Here is a 14711-nt window from a genome sequence, read left to right on the forward strand (position 1 = left end):
GGAGGGAGGGAGAGAGGGAAGAAGGGAGGAAGGAAGGAAGCAGAGGAAGAAAGGAAAGGAGGAATGAACAAGTCAAGCAAAGTTACTGGGGGACAATTCATTCATTCATCAATCTACCCATTCAATCATTCATTCAACAAATATCTACTGAGTTCCTACCAGGCCCTGATCTAGGCCCTAAGGATACAATTTGCAAGCTCAGGGGACCAGTGATTCACTCAGCATTTCCAGGTGACTTTGGTGTGTGCATATGTATGTGTATTGTACATGTGCAAGGCCTTCTGTTTGCAAGGGCCTGCTGCCCGTGCACCTGTCTTCCCTGGGGCCTGGTGCTTTTAGCATCTGTCCCTGGATCCTGTTGCAGCCCAAAATAAGGCTGTGAGCCACGACAAGGCAAGGACAATTCTCATCAGCTGAGGCCAGAGCCGGCGGCAAGGCATACCCAGCTCACTGACGACTGCCTGCACAGACACCGACCACTCAACTCTCAGCTTCCCGTCAGAGGTGTTAATCTGAGGGTCTGACACTCCCTCCTGCCCACTGTGGTTCCATCTCTCAGGTACCAGGATTCAAGGGGAGCTCGAGGCGCTGTGGGGAGTGGGCAGTGGGGAGGAGCCAATTCCCAGAGCCCCTTCCCCCAAGCAGAGAAAGGGCCCAAGGGGGTCCGGGGAGGGTGGGGCCTCGTGGAAGCCTGGACCCTGAGTTGGGAAGGGAGGGATTCTAAGCTCTGGGTTACTCTGGGTTAAATGGAGAGGGGGTGGCTAGGATTCAAGGTTGGGGTAGGTAATGGCTCTGCTCAGGACTCCAAGATCTTTCAGCAATAGAGTGAAGCAGGGTCCCTGTCTATAAAATGAGGGGTCCTTCCCAATGTCTGTGAATTTCTGTAAGGAGAGTGTTTGTCAAGAAACAGCTCCGGGGACTGTGGAATCCTAAGTGGTCCCAGTTGGAGCGCTGTCCACCAGCTCGTGGGCATCACCCCAAATGCATGCATGTGTGCTCATGTTCGCATGCAGTTTTAGGGGGTTCGTGTATGCCCTGAAGCACATCCATGGATACCCACGATCTAGCCCAGTCTCCTTAGGTTACAGGAGAGCTACTTGCTCACAGTTACCGAGGGAGTCAGGGACACCGATTAGAATCCAGGCCGCCCAGCTCAGCGCCCACTGACCAGGGGCTGGGTATGGGCGTGGGGGGCACAGATGGAGGCAGATTGTTTTTCTAAAAGAAGAAATATAGAAAAACCTGGAAGCAAAGCAGAGGGGCACAAGGGTTGGTAAGGCCGTCAGGAGGCTCAAGGACTTTGCCTTCTCTCCTGGGGGGCGAGTTAGGGGATCTGGATTTGGGGCCCACAGGGCTTCTCTGGGGCTTTGGACCTCATTTTATTTGTAAATCACCTCCAAGATTCCTGGGACACGCCATAAGATGCAAATGGGGGGATGGAGGAAGAGGGAGGGAAGGAGCGAGGGAGAAAAGAACACCATGCAAGTGAGCTGAAGGAGGGGGGGATAGGAAGGGGGCTGATGGTTGTTTTTAGTGTCCTTGGATCAGCCTGCGCTCTCAAGCCTCAGAGCCCAGTCCTGAGGACAGGAGGGGCGCACCTTGCAGACCCCAGTGCAGCTTCAGCCTAACCACCCACGCTCCTCTCCCCCTGACTTCAACCTCCAACCTCTTTCAGCCTCTGATTGGCGCTCACTTGAGTCAGTGGACAACAACAGTCAGAGACCCTCGCCTCCCCATCTCCTAATGTCCCAGAAACTACCCCCAATGAGTGTGTGCTTCTCTAGCATCAAGGAAGCAGATTTGTGTGACCTTGAACATCTCCTTTTTCTTCCATGGACCTCAGCCTCCTCTTTCCAGCTCAGACAGCCCTTGCTTGAGGCTTTGGGGTGGGCCAAGGCTGCGCAGGCCTGGGGTTGGGTAGACCAAGGATTGGGAGGTCTGGGGAGGAACGGAGGTAGCCTGGACCATTTGTGGCAGTCTCTCCTCCACAGGATGATCCCCAAGGAGCAGAAGGGGCCAGTAATGACTACCATGGGGGACCTCACTGAACCAGGTAAGGTTGACCCAGCCCTTGAGCATTCCTCAGATCCCATGCTTTCTTGCTCCCAGGCTGCAGCCACTCAGGCCTGCTGGTCCCAGGTCTGGGCAAACAGGTGTGAGTTCGAGGCCAGCCTGTGGAATCTGCTGCCTGGGCTTGGAAGCTTCCCAAAGCACTGGGAGGGGCCTTGCCCTGATGCCTGCACCCCCAAGAGCTGAGGTTGAGTGCCCTAGATTGGGCTCTGCCCCCACCTAAGTCCTTACCTCAGCCCCAAATGGAGCTCTGAGAGCTCTGGTCCCAGATTCAACCCTAACAATGGCCCAAGCGTCCCACAGATTGCCCCTGCTTGTTTTAACTGGGCGGTGTCCCCGAGCCCCCATGGCAAGAGACAAGGGGTCAGGGGAGAGCGGGTCAGGGGGGCAGGAATAGGCTGCCCGATCTGCCTCAAACCATTTCACTTAGAAGCACATTCATCCAATGCATAAATCATCTAAAATACATGATTATCAACTTTATAAGACCTCTTGGCATAATTTTGGAGTCTGTTGATTTGGCCTACTTTAGAGCATTTCAAATATTTTAAAAACAAATTTAGCTAAGTCAGGACTCTCAAACTTTACTGTGAATCGCAGTGACATGGCGTTGGTTAAAAATACAGATTCCCAGCATCAACCCCCAGGAATTCTGATTCAGGGGACCTGGGGAGGAGGCCATACATTAGCCTTTTAGACAAGTACCCAGGTGATTCTGATGCAGATGGGAAGTGAACCAAGCTCTGATAAACCCATGTCTAAGGGCATTGCTGCAGTTTTACCTCCTTCAGTGTTCTAGGAAGTATTTAATCATGTGTATGACTTTATGTGTAAGTCGTACTTTTAACTTGTTTTGTGTGTTCTTGCCTCCTTTTGTTGGTGTCATTTTTTTTTTTATTCCATGATTTTCTGTGCTGAAATACACAAGCTTTGTGAGGTACCGATGCTCTAACTAGAAGAATCAGGCAATGCATTTTCTTTTCTCTTGTCTAAGTAATTAATTAGTTACAGACCCCCAAATACTGACGCACAACATTTATGCCAGACTGGAAATACGTGAATTGTTGATGATTGCTAGGGTATTAATTAAGGACAATTTTGGAACTAAAGAAAAGCAGAAAGGAAAAAATCTCATGGTGTCACCACCGAAAGATAGCCATTGTAAAATAATAATAATAATAAAACACTTACCGTTATTGTGTGCTCACTATGTCTCAGATACTGTGCTAAGAGCATTTGTACCTTTCGTTATATATATAACCCTCACAACAACTCTGTAAATTAGATACGATCGCACCCATCTTGCAGATGAGAAAACAGGGGTCAGAGAAGCTAGGAAGTCACATATATAGTAGGTGGTAGAACTGAGATTTGACCCCAGAGCTCTGTCTCCAAAACTGCTCCTTTACCACATGGTTATATAAATAAAACATTCATTTTATAGAATATTCAGACAAAGCAGACATGAATGACTTTGAATGTGAAAGTTCCTCATAACAAAACCATCTGGAGAGAACCATTGTTAACAGTTTTGTGTAAATCCTTCTTCTGTTCATATATAAACGTATTTATATAAACACACACACGGGCTAAATACTATACACTGCGTTCGTCATCTTAAAGTTTTTTCACTTAGCGGCACACCACAGGCTTCTTTCCATCCTAGTATGACTTATCTCACCCCTCCCCTCCCCTCGCTCCCCCAGCATATAAGATATTATATATATTTATACACACACATCCCCTAAGGGAGGCCATGAAGCCTCAGCCCAGGTTGGGACCCTTAGGAGTAGAGCCTGAGGATTCCCAAACAAGTGACTTGTTGAGCTCGCACTCCTAGGAGAAGGGAAGTGACAAAAGCACAATCCAGCAGAGGAAACTGCTAAGTAAGGACGTGGGCTCCAAAGCATAAATTAATTGCCCTACAGAATTCATCTCATCTTCAGCAAGGGGGCTGTTGCAGCCTCTACTCACCGGGGCAGTTCTCTGTGGAGGTGACAGTTGTGAGCTGTTAGTCACTGATAAAGGGCATCTGGGCAGCATGCACCGCAAGACTGATTCCCAGTTTTCACAATTCGAAAACTCACTGCAGTAAACATCCTTGTATGTATATCTTCAGGCATGTTCATTCAACTTTTCTGCCCGAGGACGAATGCCTAGAAGTGGAATTGCTTAGTCAAATAGGTTTTACCTATAGCTTTTTTTTTTTTTTTTTTTTTAAATATTAAGCTCAGTTCATCTGAACAGCATTTGAGAATATGATGCCAGGGGACTTTTATTATGTATTTAGGTATAAATGGTCTTTCATCTGTTTAAGTATGCAGTACATTTTCTTGTTCAAAAACAGAAACAAAGCAAACAATTTCCAGCCCTCCTCCTTCCGAGGTCCCCAAATTGTTACTGCCAATATTTGGCATATCTCCTTGCAGATTTTTCAATGCATACATAAACATGTGCTTATTTTTTAAAATATATGAGTGGGATCTTAGAATACAGATTCTTCTGAGATTTCCTTTTTTCCCCCTTTTAATCTACAGTGGATTTCTTTCTGATCCTAACATGTAGAAGGTGCTGTCTCTATATTTGCTGAAAGAATGAAAGAAACATCAGCCTCCTTTTTTAAAAGGCCGTTTAGGATTCCATTGAATGGGAAGAATCACAGCACCTGAATGGCCCTCAGTGTTGCCTGGTGACCACATCACCCATCCCTGACCCATTCACTCTCCCCTGCTGTTCTCTGAGATAACTTTAGCAACCTCTCTTCTCAAACCTCCAATACCTCCTCCCCCACCTTCATTCTCAGCTAATGACCTTGCTTCTTATTTCACCGAGAAAAGTGAAGTGGCCAAAAGAGAACTTCTGCAAGCTCCCGCCTCCACATCTGTCCACTTGTTTGCATCTGTGTCCCTGTTCTTGGTTTTCCTTCCTGATATGATAGATGAACTCTCCTTGCCCTGTGTGAAGCCAACCTTTCTTGCTGGGCACTGAACACCCTCCCTGCCCTCTCTCCTGCTCAAGCCATTCCTTCAGTAATTCTCCCCTCTCTTTATTGCATCGTCAGATTTTCTCATCAGCTAACAAACATGCTATTGTTCCTCCCTCTTTAAAAACAAGCAAGCAAGTAAGCAAACCAACAAGCAAGCAAACCACTCTTGCTTCCACAGCTGCCCCCAGCCATGGTCCTTCAGAGCACACCTCCTCAAAGCCTCTGTCTATACTTCCTTCCTCTCTTTTTCACATTTTATTAAACCAACTTACACACACACACACACACACACACACACACACACACAAAAGCTGAGAGTGCAAATCCCTGTGGCCCTCCTTTTATTCTTGAGGTCCGGAGCAAATCCCAAAGAGCATGTCATTTCATCCCCCAAATACTTCACAGAAAGTAATAAAAAGGACATTTCCTTACATGCCACAAAGATATTAACACACTGAACAAAATTAAATGTTGATTTAATACTATCTAATAACCAGTCCTATAGTCAACTTCCTCCAATTTTCTAGTTTGTTAATGGGGATCCAAATAAGAGCCACTTTTTAACTGAGGTAGCATTGGTTCATATTTAACGTTATATATTGATAGTTTCATGTGTACAAAATTATGTTTCTACTTCTGTATACACTACAGCATGCTTACCACCAAAAATTTAGTTTCTATCCTTCATCATACAGTTGATCCCCTTTACCCATTTCACCCTCCCCTGCGACCCCCATCCCCTTCTGGGAACCACTACTCTGTTCTCTGTATCTACATGTTTGTTGATGTTTGGTTTGGTTTGATCATTTATTTTGGTTTATGTTTGTTTGTTTTTATATTCCGCATATAAGTGAAATCATATGGCATTTGTCTTTCTCTATCTGACTTATTTCACTTAGCATAATAACTGTACCCTCAAGGGCCCTTGTTTTTATTTGGTAGCTATGTCTCTTAAATCTCCTTTAATCTAAAACACTGCCCGCCCCCCTCCTTTTTTTCCATGTCATTCACTCCTTTGAAGACACCAGGCCACCTGCCCTCTAGAACGTCCCACATCCTAGATTTGGCTCATTGCTTCCTCGTGATGTGGTTTAACTCTGTCCTCTTCTCTTGAACCCTGTCCAATAAGGCTTTCACACCCAAATACTCCACAGGAACTGCTTTTGAGGAGATTGCCAATAATAACACCATGTTACTAAATACAATGGTCAGTTTTCAGCCCTCCTCTTACTTGACACATCAGCAACATTTCACTCCGTTGATCAGTCCATTCTCCTTGATACACTTTCATCATTTGGTTCTAGGACACCACAGTCTTTAGATTTCCTCCTAACTTGCCGGGTGTTTTCTCCCAGGCTCCAGGGCTGGGGCTCATCTCCTCAGTCTAAATGTTGGAGGCGCCGGGGCTCGGTCTTTGGATCTCTTTATCCATTCTCATATCCTTGGTGATCTCACCTAGTCTCCAGGCTCCAAATACCATTTAGAGAGCTGGAATATGAACCTACGTGTGTCTGATTGTAGAGATGACAACTCTGCCTGTGCTGCCCATATGTATCCCTCTCCTACCAACGTCTTCACCACGCTGACACTCCTCTCTTCCAAAAGTCTTCCCTTGCGGTGCCAACATAAAAGTACGTGTTTTGCTGGTGGGGAAAGCGTCAAGGATGTGGATGGGCCACCAAACTACTAAGGACGGTCATCAGCCCTGGAATCCGTCTACATGGCTATAATGACTGGTCCTAACTATGAGAAAAGAAATAAATGGGACAGGCTTCATTAAAAAACAACAACAGCAAATACCATTTGTACTTCCTGATGCCCCAGTTTTTATGTCCAGGTCAGTTTTCTCCCATGAACACTAGAGTCATATATCCAGCGCCCTCCTCGGCATCTCCGCTGGGATGCCTACAAGGCTCTTCAAACGTTATGCTCAGTTTTGGAGACAATTAGGGGAGTTTGAATATGGACTAGGCATTATATTAAAAAAAAAATTCATTCACTTGGAAAGGTGGAGATCTTTAACTGATAAAAGCGAGTTACAAAGCAGCTGTGCTGTGATTTCATTTTGGTTAAAAAGTCACATATGAATACACAGTCAATGAAAAAGACGGGAAAGGATATACACTAAGGTGTTAGTAGTGGCAACCTCTGGATGGTAGAAAATGGTGTTTTTCTTTTCTTTTATGTCTATATTTTCTAACTTTCTTCAATGCACATATATGCTGTTTTTATAATAATAAAAGGCTATTTTAACATTAAAAGAAGACATGTCTAGAACAGAATGCCTGGTCTTTCCTCACACCTCCTCCTCCTCCAGCCTTCCCATCTCAGAGAGCGGCTACTCCATCCTCCCAGCGGCTCAGGCCAGAAACCTTGCCTTTACCTCCCACACCTCTCTCTCTCTCTCTCTCTCTCTCTCTGTCTCTCTGTCTCTCTCTCTCTCTCTCTCTCTGTCTGTCTCTCTCTCTGTCTCTCTGTTTCTCTGTCTCTCTCTCTCTCTGTCTCTCACATCCCACACCCGTGGCCTACCTTTAAAAGATACCTAGAATCTGATCATTACTCACTACCTCCACCACTATGGGCAAAGAGCTGCATGGGAAACGCATGGAATAAATATACCCAGCCAAAGAACATCTGAAATGATGCTCAATTTCACTGAGTGTCAAACACATGCTAATTAAACTCGGAGGAGTCATTTCCGCCCATTGGGTGGGCAAAGATTCCTAAGAATAATGACACCCAGGGTCAGCAAGTGTGGGGAGAAATCGGCACTCTCATACACAGCAGACGGTGCTGTGTAGAGGTCCCCTTAGAGGCAGCAACCCGGAGTGCCCTGAGGGTTTGGTAGTAAGAGCTCCCTCTGGCCTCTCTGGGCAGTGCCTTTGCTGGACCTGGGCAAGAAGCTGAAGGTGCCCCAGGACTTGATGCTGGAAGAGCTATCACTGCATAACAACCGAGGATCCCTCCTCTTCCATAAGAGACAGCGCCGCGTGCAGAAATTCACCTTTGAGTTTGCATCCAGCCCGCGTGCGGTGAGTAAGCCTCCATTGTGTTCACAGGGAAACTGAGGCCCAGAGAGGGCCAATCGTTAGCCTAGAGCCAAACAATGAGCCAGATAGGACCTCTGCCCTCTATGGGGGGTCCCTCAAGTTCCAGCTGGGGACGGCTGTGATATCGCCATCAGATTGACCTCTGCCTTGCTAGGTGATCCTAGAAAAGGGTTAGCTCTTTAGGCACCTTTCCCCAGATACAATACATAAAGTGGATTGGACAGGATGACCCATGGAGTGAAGGGACTCTGGCTCCTACAAAAAGTGCAGAAGAATAGTCAGGTGCTCTGGGCTGAATTTGCAGCAAGCAGGATTTAGATTAGACTTGAGCTTGATCTAAGATGGAAAATGCAGAATGCCGTCCTCTTCTTCCCACTGGAAGAAGGCAAAGGCCACGAGACAGTCAGCTGGTAGAGAAAGGAGGCAAGAATGGCTTGTCCTCCAGCTTCAAAAAGGTGGCAGGCAGTTTCAGGTACTTCTAATGAACTCAGGGGCCTTTCATCCTACTCCACTCAATTTCTGGATGAAACAGGAGATGATGAGAGGGATCGATGTGGCAGAATAATAAAAATGACAAAACACCTACCTTTGCTACGTGCTTATGACGGTACTAGCTAAGCAGTTTGCATGCATCCTCTCATTTAATGATCAGAGAATGATATTATTATCATCATCTCCACTTTACAGAGAAGGAAACTGTGGCTCAGAGAGGTTAAGTATTATATGCCCAGGGTCAATACTATAATAGCAACTAACGTATATAAGAGCACTTCTCTGTTCCAGGGTTTAGCGCTCTATTAACTCATCCTCCCCTCCCCAAAACATCCCTGGGAGGCGGGCTCTAGGATTATGACCTCCCACCACCCCCTGCCTTTTTGTAGTGGAGGGAGAACCCTGGCCTCTTGCCCCACTGGGCCTTCCTGCGGTTTATTTTCCCCTCGCCTCCCCCCAGCTCGTGGCAGGAAGCGCCAAGGAGAAGGTGACTGGAACAGCGGAACCTGGGACGGTGAGCGTGCACAGAGACCCCGAAGTGGCGGAAGCCTGCGGGAAGGGGCCAGGCAGCTCAGATTCCCCGGTCCACCACCTCTGAGCTCCCGCCCCTGTGCCTAGGTTGCCAACAGCTCCGAGGGGCAGAACTACCACTCTGAGCTCCACATCTTCCCGACCTCAGGGCCTGGGGGCCCTGAGGGTGCCCAGCCCACAGCCGCCCGGCCAGTGAGTGCCCACAGCCCCAGTGCCCTGGCACCAGGTAAGTGGCCTGCCCGCGTCCCAGGACCAGGGGACCGTAGCATGGGCGAGCTCCACGGTGGGGCAGGAAGAGCATCCAGAGAGTGTCCTATATCTCCACCTCCTTCCCAACACACACACACACACACACACACACACACACACTCACCCCACTCCAAAGACCCAACACAAGCCCAGAGTAGCGCAGCAATGCGCCAAGGTCACAGAGCGAGTCAGCGTCCGAGGCAAGACTAGAGTCTGCGCCCCAACTCGCAATTCCACTGATCCATCCTCCTTGTTTCCAGGGATGGGGAAGGGTCCTCTTTGCTGGAGCAACTTTAGCACCACATTCCACCCCTCCCCCAACTCCCCTTTCCTAGCCCCCCAAAACAGTGTCTGCAGCGGGGCGTGGGGGGCAAGGTTAAAAGGAACCCAGGCGTCCCACTCTCCCACCTCCCACGTGCCATGCTCCACCCCTAGGCTATGCTGAGCCACTGAAGGGTGTCCCTCCGGAAAAGTTCAACCACACGGCCATCCCCAAGGGCTACAGCTGCCCGTGGAAGGAGTTCGTCAGCTACCGGGACGACCTGGGCGAAGGCGGAAGTCACACCGACAGCCTGTTGGAGTATCGAAATTTCAACACGTAAGACCAGGCGGGCTGCTTAGGGAGAGACCTGGAGGGAGGATGCACTGGAGCCAGTCACAACCACGGCAGTAGCTGCATCTCCTGAGCACTTTCTACATGCCAGGCTCTACCCCCAACGCCTTGTATACATTTATTGAGCCCCTGCTAAAACTCAGTAGAGCTCTTGCCTTAACACAACTAACTAGTGCTCAATAAATGTACAGGGAGTAAATGGGTGAATGTGGCACACATCTTGCTGGATACTCCTCCACAACAGGGTGGGGCAGGTGCTACAGTTTTTCCTATTCTGCTGGAGAAGAGGATTATCAACAATCTGCCCAAAATCACAAAGCAAGGAAGCAGTGGCAGGGCTGGGATCCAAGTCTGGTTTTGTCTGACTCCGGAGTCCAGTTGCTTATTCTCCATCACTGCTGTGTGCCATCTGCTTGATGGACATCAAGGTGCGAGTCCTTCCCTGGGTGGGGGCCCCAGATCTCACCAGTCCTAGGCCAGCTCAGCGTTTTCCTCACTTTCATCAGTGGTCTGGAAGAGGCCTAGAAAGTGATCTTGAGGCTGTACCACTGTGGGGAGTGGCAGTGAAATGTTGGACACCAGAGGTGAGAGCCACAAAGGAGTGGCGCATAGTGTTTAGCACATGGGCCCTCGACAAGGGCTTAATGCAATCTCCACCCCTGGCTGTGTGACCTTGGGCAAGTGGCTTAACCTCGCTGGGCCTCCCTTTCCCCACCTGTAAAATGAGACTGTTATAGTACCTGCTTCATAAGATGGTCGTGAGGATGGCATGAGAGGCCTTAGGCACAATTTCTGGCAAGTGATAAGCTCTCAATAAATGGTAGCTGCCATTATTATTATTATTATTATTATTATTATTATTACTTACAGGTTGAAATGATGGCTGGAAAAGCCAACAGGGGAGAACTTAAAAGGGATAGATTTAACATCCTGCCCTGGGGGCCTGAAAACAAATCACAGCAGTCAGGACAGGAGCTTGGCAGGGAAGGAAGGCTTTGGGCTGGGGGATGCATTTCAACTGCATTTCAGTTGGCTTCCTTACTCTGCTGCTATTTGTGAAAAATGCTCCTCTGGCTTGGGCTGGATTAAGTGAGAAAGTGGAGGGTCCACAGAGAGGAGGCCACAGTCCAGCTCTTCTGGCACCTGCTCAGACCACACGTGGAGACTGTGTCTGTCTTGCTAGGCCTGGAGACCAAGCCCTCTGAGGAAGGGCTGAAGGAACTGGGGGTGATGGGCCTTGAGAAGAGACTGCTCAGGAGGGATGTGACTGCCCTCAAACAGCTGAGAGCCAGGCAGGACCATGATGGGAAGAATGGGCCCAACAGGCCTCATGTGAATCACAAGCCACTGGCAGACATTTTGGGGTTTCCTGCCAGGCAGGACTGTGCTGTTTCTCCTCCTGGGGCCCTCAGACCCTGCCTGTCCAGCTATTTAAAACCCTCAGCTGACATTCAGTGCTAGCAGCCAGCTTCCAGGCTGCCCATTGCAGGTCGCAGCCCCATCCATCTCATGCCTCAGCTCTGACAGGCTGAGGCATGTTCCCACCAAAATGAGGAGGGTCTTAGGGACCCCTGAGCCCAGACCCCTCCTGGGACAGAAGAGGCAACTGAGGCAGAGAGAGAAGGAACTGTAGCGTTGGTGGCCAAGCTGTGCTCAGGATCCAGGACTCTGGGCTCCTGATCAAGGGCCCAACGGTGAGGCCTGCTTGACTTGGAAACAGCCCAGCCTGTTCCTGCGGGGCCTGGCTGTTGCCATCGCAGCTGTGGTGGTCCAGGCAGAAACACTGTCCTGGCTGGAACCCAGGCCCTGGCCCAGGGTTTGCCTTTTTACCCCAGAGCAGGCGTTCCCCTCTCTCCATTGGTCCCAGGCTGCAGGGAAAACACTACATGAGCAATGCTTTTTATTCTCTTAAAATTAAAAAATAGTTTGAAAATCATGTATTTATATTATCTTTAAAGAAAACCCTAGGCGACTTCAAATAAAGGTAGGGCCCCTTTGTTCCCCATCCTCCAATCCCAGCTCTCTTCCCAAAGGTAACACTGTTGTCAGGTTGGTATGTATGTTTTCAGAACATTCTCTACAAGAGAATATTCTCTACAAGCAGCTACATACCTATGGGGATGTAGCATTGTTTGGTGTGCATGTGTGTGTTTGTGTGTTTTGCTACTTTGTATTTCATCCTGTAACTTGCTTGCTTTTTTCACTCAACGTTATTATGCTTTTGCAGTCTCCTCTTTCTAATACCTATATCTCTTTTCATTCCTTTTAAGTTGCTATATAGTACTCTGCCATGTGAATATACTATATTTATCTTATCCATTCCTCTGCCAGTGGGCATATGGCTTGTTTCTGGTCTGTCACTAATCGCTGCTCATATCTGCTTCCTTGTGCATGCGCTTCCCTAAGCCATATGCTTACAGGTAGAGTTGCTGGTTGACAGAATTTGCACATTTTCAGGTTTAAAAGATCCTGCCAAATTGCCCTCTAAGGGAGCGACACCAATTTACTCTCCAACCAGCAGTATATGAGTGAGACTTCGCCCCACCGCCTCACTAACTTTGCCCCATTACCAAATCATTTATCCTTGCCAGTCTTATGAGTGAGAAATGGCATGTCTCTGTGGTAATCTGTAGTCTCTGATTCTCAGTGTTCTTTCTAACCCTCCTTCCTCTCTCCAGTCTTGATATATTGTTTTAAGGGGAGATGACAAGAGGAGGGAAAAACTCTATTCCAATTCTACTCCCTTCTAGACCTTCCTTAACAGGAACGTAGAGTTTTGCCAGGACAAGCCAGTTCTCACTGAAAACCTCACTCCTATTTCAAAGCAAGAAGCCATCCCCACTAGGGGCAGATTTGAGAATGGGCAGAGCTGGAGAAACCTGTTAAAGACAGTACAGAACCTTGCTGAGTAGCAGGGAAACTGAGGCCCAGAGAGAGGAGGGGAGGGGGCTGCACGTGGTGACCCACAGGTCTGTTCTGCCACCCTTTCCCACACTGCCTTCCTCTCCTGCTGCTCTTCTCTCCCCAGGACACCAGTGCCCTTTGGAGGACGCCTGGTGGGGGAAACCATTTCGAGGGCAGGCACCCTCTTCGTCCCGGAGCTCACCAGTGGCTTGGAACTCCTCCGCCTCAGACCCAGCTTCAACAGAGTGGCCCAGGGCTGGGTCTGCAACCTCCCAGAGTCTGAGGAGCTGTAGCCCCAGCCCCTTCAATTCCCCCATCGCAGAGGGCGGGTAACACCTGGAGCCAAGACTTGTGGACAGCACTTCACAGTTTACGAAGGGCCATCACACACAAATGGCCTCCAAGGTCACAAAGTTCAGCAGTTCCCAAATGTGGTGTGCTTCAAAATTACCTGGAGGTGTTTTAATACAGATTTCTGGCCCGTCCCAAACCTGCAGCATCAGAATCTCCTGAGTGGAGGGTCTCTATTAGTAACTAGTACTCCCAGCTGATTCCAGGAAAACTCGTCCCCGGTTTGTATCTTTAGGAATCCAAACCACCAATGACTTCACGTCCAAGCATCCACTCTTTCCTGCTCCTGTAGTCTAGCTTACAATGCCCCAATGACAGGGAGCTCACTAGCCGCCTATTTACCTGTGAATCACTCTGATAATTAGATTTTCCTTTTACTGAGACACAGATGGTCTTTATTTATGCTGTTAACATTTACTAAGCAGCAACTGTGTGCTAGCCGCTGTGCCAGCTCCAGGGAGAGGGTGTGCTAAGTAAGCCCAGGCCCTAGCCTAGGGAGGAAAACACAGTAGAGAAGACAGATTTGTAAAGCAGGAAGTCATCTTAATTTTCCCTAAAGCACGCTAATTGACAACTGAGGAACAAAGTGCCAGTGAAGCAGAGGAGGGGTTCTCTAACCCTGGGTGTGGGGTGGGATTCTGGGAAGCTTCCCAGAGGATTCGAGTGGGGCCTCAGAGGAGTGACAGTCCAACAAGGGAAGGGGGTGTGATGGGGAGAGTGTGATGGGGAGAGTGTGATGGGGAGTGTGATGGGGAGGGCATTCCTGGCAAGCGCACAGCGAGTGCAAAGGTGCAGAACTGTCATGGGGGCAGGTGTTGTGGAGAAGGGAGATGGCAATGTCAGAGGAGTCGGTGACTCCTCAGGGGGCCAGAGTGGGGTGGGCTGCACTAAGGAGATGGGGAGGTTCTTAGGCTGGAGAGCGAGGGGTCTCGCTGGTTGCTGGGTGGAGCACAGACTGGAGAGGAGTACAGCTGGACGCCAGGATCCTTGAAGGAACAAGGCCTGGACTAGGGAGGCGGCCATGGGGTCAGAAAGAAGGGGCAGTGCTCGGCACCTCACAGGACAGGTGCAGAGTAGGGTGCTTACAAGGACGACTCCTTTCCAGCCCCTTCCACTCACCGTTTAGAGCAGGCGCCAGGGTAGATCTTGTCCTAGTCCCCACCGGGCGTTTTCCGGCCTGTATGCTGGCTCGTTAGGAAGAGAAGGGAAAGGAACGCCTCACTGCAGGTGGTGGTGATGATGATGATTATGGCTGCTTTTTATTGGGTGCCTCAGTACTTGGGCTGGTAGTAGGTTCTCTCCATATCCCATTTCTAATTTTCAGTACAACCTTGAGACAAAGGTATTGTCCTGTTTTACAGATGTGGATATCCAGGCTCAAAAGGGGGAAGTGACTTGTCCAGGGACAAGTGGGCATCTGTTCGATTCCAGTGGATGTTTCCTATCACCCCACTGGGCAGCCAAG

The 14711-nt window shown here is 48.9% G+C and overlaps 1 protein-coding gene across 2 annotated transcripts; it reads left to right on the plus strand.

Moving 5' to 3' along the window:
- The first annotated feature begins 37 nt into the window (after positions 1 to 37).
- Positions 38 to 13629, plus strand: MYOZ3 (myozenin 3). Of its 2 annotated transcripts, none has more exons than XM_036849068.1 (7): positions 38 to 559; positions 1978 to 2053; positions 7934 to 8088; positions 9059 to 9112; positions 9217 to 9355; positions 9814 to 9976; positions 13020 to 13629. In XM_036849068.1, the coding sequence occupies exons 2-7, from the start codon at positions 1993 to 1995 to the stop codon at positions 13186 to 13188; spliced, it is 741 nt and encodes a 246-aa protein (XP_036704963.1). In that variant the 5' UTR covers positions 38 to 559; positions 1978 to 1992; the 3' UTR covers positions 13189 to 13629. The 2 variants fall into 2 exon arrangements, with proteins under 2 accessions (XP_036704963.1, XP_036704962.1); XM_036849067.1 differs by having other exon boundaries at positions 1992 to 2053.
- The last annotated feature ends 1082 nt before the right edge of the window (positions 13630 to 14711 follow it).

Source organism: Balaenoptera musculus, chromosome 3, assembly GCF_009873245.2.
Source record: "Balaenoptera musculus isolate JJ_BM4_2016_0621 chromosome 3, mBalMus1.pri.v3, whole genome shotgun sequence".
Classification (NCBI taxonomy): domain Eukaryota; kingdom Metazoa; phylum Chordata; class Mammalia; order Artiodactyla; family Balaenopteridae; genus Balaenoptera; species Balaenoptera musculus.